The sequence below is a fragment of the Echinops telfairi genome, unplaced genomic scaffold, assembly GCF_000313985.2.
Source record: "Echinops telfairi isolate 266 unplaced genomic scaffold, ASM31398v2 ScPeMD7_1713;HRSCAF=2227, whole genome shotgun sequence".
Lineage (NCBI taxonomy): Eukaryota > Metazoa > Chordata > Mammalia > Afrosoricida > Tenrecidae > Echinops > Echinops telfairi.
The window spans coordinates 16,755,149-16,759,075 of NW_022105611.1; the positions used below are offsets into that span (position 1 = coordinate 16,755,149).

The following is a 3,927-nucleotide window of genomic DNA, read 5'->3' on the forward strand; positions in this document are numbered from 1 at the left end:
CACACACACACACACACACACGCTGCCATCCAGTGGATTCTGATCCGTGGCCCATCCACCTGTGTGTTACAGACTAGAGCAAGCCCCATGGGGTCTTCTTGGCTGCCATCAATACAGAAGAAGCAGACCACCAGACCTTTCTTCTTCAGAGCTGCTTGGGGCGTTCAAACATCAACCTTTCAATTGGTACCCAACCCAAACATGAAATCGCTGGTTCCCTAGGGTGTGGGGCTGAGAATGGGGCAGGGGGCGACTCCAACAAATCCTGAGAGGTCCCACATGCATGTCACTCCGTATGACCTCTGTGCTTGCTCCCTCCTGGTCCCACCAAGTGACATGCAGGCTTGCCAACAAGGACGGGAAGTGACAGAGTGCTGGGTGCAGGCAGTGGGTGGCCCCTCCCTGCTAAGCTCTGGACCTGGTGGGGCTTGGTCACTTCCTCGGAATGCCACTCCCCCACCCCGGAGGTTAGCCCCTGGGCAGTCCCCTTCCCCTCTGGCCTCCCTGATCAGGTCGAGGGAGGTCCCTGTAGGTTTACTGAACTAGAAAGAATCAGCCATGAACCTGGGCAGGAGACAGAGGGTGTGGGCCTGCAGCTGGTGCCCTGGGGAGGGGACCGAGGTGGACAAGGTGTGTCCCCGATGCAGAGTCCGTAGAGATGGGCTGTCCCAGCTCTGGGTCTAGCAGAGTCAGCAGAGGGTGGACAGGAGAGGAGCGCTAAATAAACCTTGTCACCTGCCTCCTGAGGGTCTGACAGTGGAAGTCACTTCAGCCGCCAAAATCCTAGATCAATTGGTGGCAAGAACTCCTCCTCCCATTTACAGAAGGGCAACAAAGGCAGGTCTCGGGGAGCAGGGTGGTAAAGAGCAGTCAGCAGTCCCCCCTCCCCCACACACACACACGTCTGCAAGGTTGGGAGCTGCCCTCTTGCTGGGAGAATTGATCTGGACGGGGACCTGGGACAGTAGATCCTGATCCCTCGGCCACCACTGCCTAGCGGTGACCCTGACCCTGACTGCCCCCGGGACCCCCATGCCTCACAGGGAAATGGGGCAGGGACCTCTGCTTAGCCCCCTGCCCTCCCAGTCGTGGTTTGGGATCAGAGTGAGTCATGGACATGACATGACTGTGAAATGTAAGGAGACAAGCAAGGGTCAGGAGGTGACGTTCCTGATGATTACCATGAGGGGTTTGCAACAGTCATCGGCTGTTGACAATGAGGATTCATCAGTGACAGTGTGAAACGGGAGTTGTCTAGTAGTGGGACGCAGTGCGTGAGCTGTGGGGTGGGGACAGAGGCCTGAGGGAGAGGCCTGGCCGCAAGTCTACCACCACCGGCCCCCACCCGGCCCGTGCACTGTCCCCATTCCCACTGGCTGGGGGCCACATGGCTTTGCAGTGTGCCCCTGCGGCCGCCTGCCTGGCCCTGACCCTGGCGTGTGTGTCCCAGGCACATCTGGCTGATGGTGTGTGTACCCTGACATGTGAGTGTGTGTGTTTACCCTGCCGTGTGTGTGTGTGTGTGTGTGTGTGTGTGTGTGTGTGTGTGTGTGAAGGGGCAAAGAGGAGGGAGCCCACTACCTGTGCCTGCTTGGCCCGGCAGACAGGATGCTGTGCAGGGGGGCGGGGGGCTGGTTCAGAGGAAGGCTTCAGGAGACCACTGCCCAGGACCCCTGCCCCCTGCCCGTCCTCCACGCCAGGACTGGGAAAGAGTGTGGAAGGGGGTCCCACGGAAGCGGCTAGGCTGCCTGACAATCCTCAGGGCCTGGGGCCTAGGGAGGCAGGCCTCACACATCCCAGAGGCTTCTCGGGGTCTCAGGGCTGGTGTGGGCAGCGTTTGCCAGGAAAGGCTGAGTGGACAGGGGCTCGGCGTGACCCAGGTGCCAGGCATGCAGCCCTCAGGGGGTCAGACGGGGTGATGCAGCACCAGGCCCTGGTGGGGAGGGGACTTTGGAGAAGACTGCCGTCTGGAGGCCCTGTGGGGGCAGTTCTGCTGTGTCCTCAACGTCTGCCTCAAAGGGATGGTGGCCAGTTTGGCTTGGTGCCTGTGAACTCAGCCCAGTAAGCTGCACCTGCATCTCTGACCCCTGCCTGGCTTTTCCTGAACTCCCAGGCGCCTCTGGGTCCAGCCAGAAGATTTCTGCCTCTTGGGGCCCCCCTCCCTGACGCCTTCCTCTTTCTCCTTTGTCAAGTGGGTCGGGGAGGCCAGTCTCAAAAGGGCCTTTGTGTGGCCTTGAGTGTGGGGAGGGCGGGGGACACTGGAGCTGGCTGCCCTTCTAACTCCATGTGCTCACAGCCCTGCCCTCACTGGGCGTGGCTTAGACCCGAGGGTCTGGAAAGAGGCTGGCCGGGTCCCGCGGCCCCTTGCTGTGTGATCCTGGGTGGGCCCCCTGCCCTCTCTGAGCCTTTTCTTTCCAGAATCTTGCCACAGGTCTCCTCCGCTTGACTGCCTGCCTCACTGAGCACCTGCCTGACACCAGGGCTGGTAGAGATGCCAAGGCTGGCGGCACAGACAGCCCCGCCTTGGCTGTGAGGGCAGGTGGCGGTAGTGCGGTGTTAGTGTCGACCTGGCAGCAACAGGGGACTACGTCTCACTGGGAGGCTGTTCAAGGGCAGGCCTGGGCTGAGTGGCGTCGATGAGTGGACAGGGTGGACAAGGGGCACAGACCACCTCCCTGTAGAGGGGAAAACCAAATCGTGTCTGTGTGGCAGGCCTGCTGGGTACGGACAGGACTGGGGGGCTGTGGGGCAGGAAGTCAAGCCCGGCTCGGTTCAGAGGGTGGGGACGGGCTCAGCCCAGCCCGAGTGGCCATTAGCTCTGCTTGCTCGGCTGGAGAGCTGGAACTTTGGTCCCTGGCAGCTGTGTTTCCATGGAAACCCTACTTCCGGGAACCATGACCTGACCGTTTACAGATTCAGAGGCCAAAACACCCTGCCCACCCGGCCGCCCCATCCCCCAGCTCCAGGGGGCAGACACTGACCTTGGGTCTCTTCCACTTGACGCTGGGCCTGGGGGCGCTGTCGTAATAGAGCGAGTCATCTGTGGCCGGGAAGTGGGGGTCCTCAAAGAGCACCTTCTTGCGCAGGCAGGTTCGCTTCAGGGACGAGTAGCTCTGGCCCTCATAGGTTGTCAGGCATGAGAACATGGCGGCCGCTGCCCGGGGAGGGGAGCCTGCCTGAGGCCAGGCACTGAGGGGCTGGGTGGGTGGTGGGCAGCTCCCGGGGTCCCTGGGGGGCGGGGGGCAGGAAGACAAGAGGCTTGTCAGTGATGGAGGATTGGCAGCTGGCTTTGCATGGACACCAGGCTGGCGAGTCCCTGTGTGCCTTCCCCACCTGCACCCCTGAAAAGTGGGCATCACCCCTCCCCCCATTGCACAGATGAGAAATGGAGGCGCAAAGATGGGCAGAGGCCTGCTCAGAGGCACCCAGCTGGTACGTGGCAGGGCAGGGCAAGGAATTCCCTCCAGTTCTTGATGCCCACAGGTGGCACCAGCCCACAAGCCCAGCACACAGCCCTGGGCATAGCTGGCCAGGACCACTGGCCTCCCTGTTGAGCCAGTCTTCCTAGAGCAGACCAGCTGCTGACCGAGCAGCTCACCGCTGGGGGCACATGGAACGCCAACAGGGGGGCAGCAGCACGTCCATGTGCCCTCCAGATGCTGGTCTAGTGGGCACCATGCCTGCCCCTGGAGGACCCTGTAGCTGTCCTATTCAGTCACCTGCTCCTGTCCTCCCCTTTCCCACCCCCACCACCACCCTCTGCCTTCTGCACAGCACCCTTCGAACAATCACCCCCACATCTACAGAAATGCCCCCGTCACTCCTTAACCCGTGACCTAACTCCCCCACAAGCCCCAGACACCCTCACTCCAGATTTGAACCCTCAACACCACAGCCCCCAAGGCCTCAGCCTAGATACAGGCCCTG

At 61.6% G+C, this 3,927-nt stretch overlaps 1 protein-coding gene across 1 annotated transcript in view; it reads right to left on the reverse strand.

Annotated features, from left to right (window-relative positions):
• CAPN5 (calpain 5) overlaps positions 1-3,217 on the reverse strand; it is a 35,657-nt gene extending 32,440 nt beyond the window's left edge. Inside the window, exon 1 of the mRNA XM_004708846.2 lies at positions 2,982-3,217. Coding sequence (XP_004708903.1) covers positions 2,982-3,146 — 165 coding nt within the window. The 5' untranslated portion in view covers positions 3,147-3,217. The remainder of the gene's footprint in view (positions 1-2,981) is intronic.
• Between the last annotated feature and the right edge of the window lie 710 nt (positions 3,218-3,927).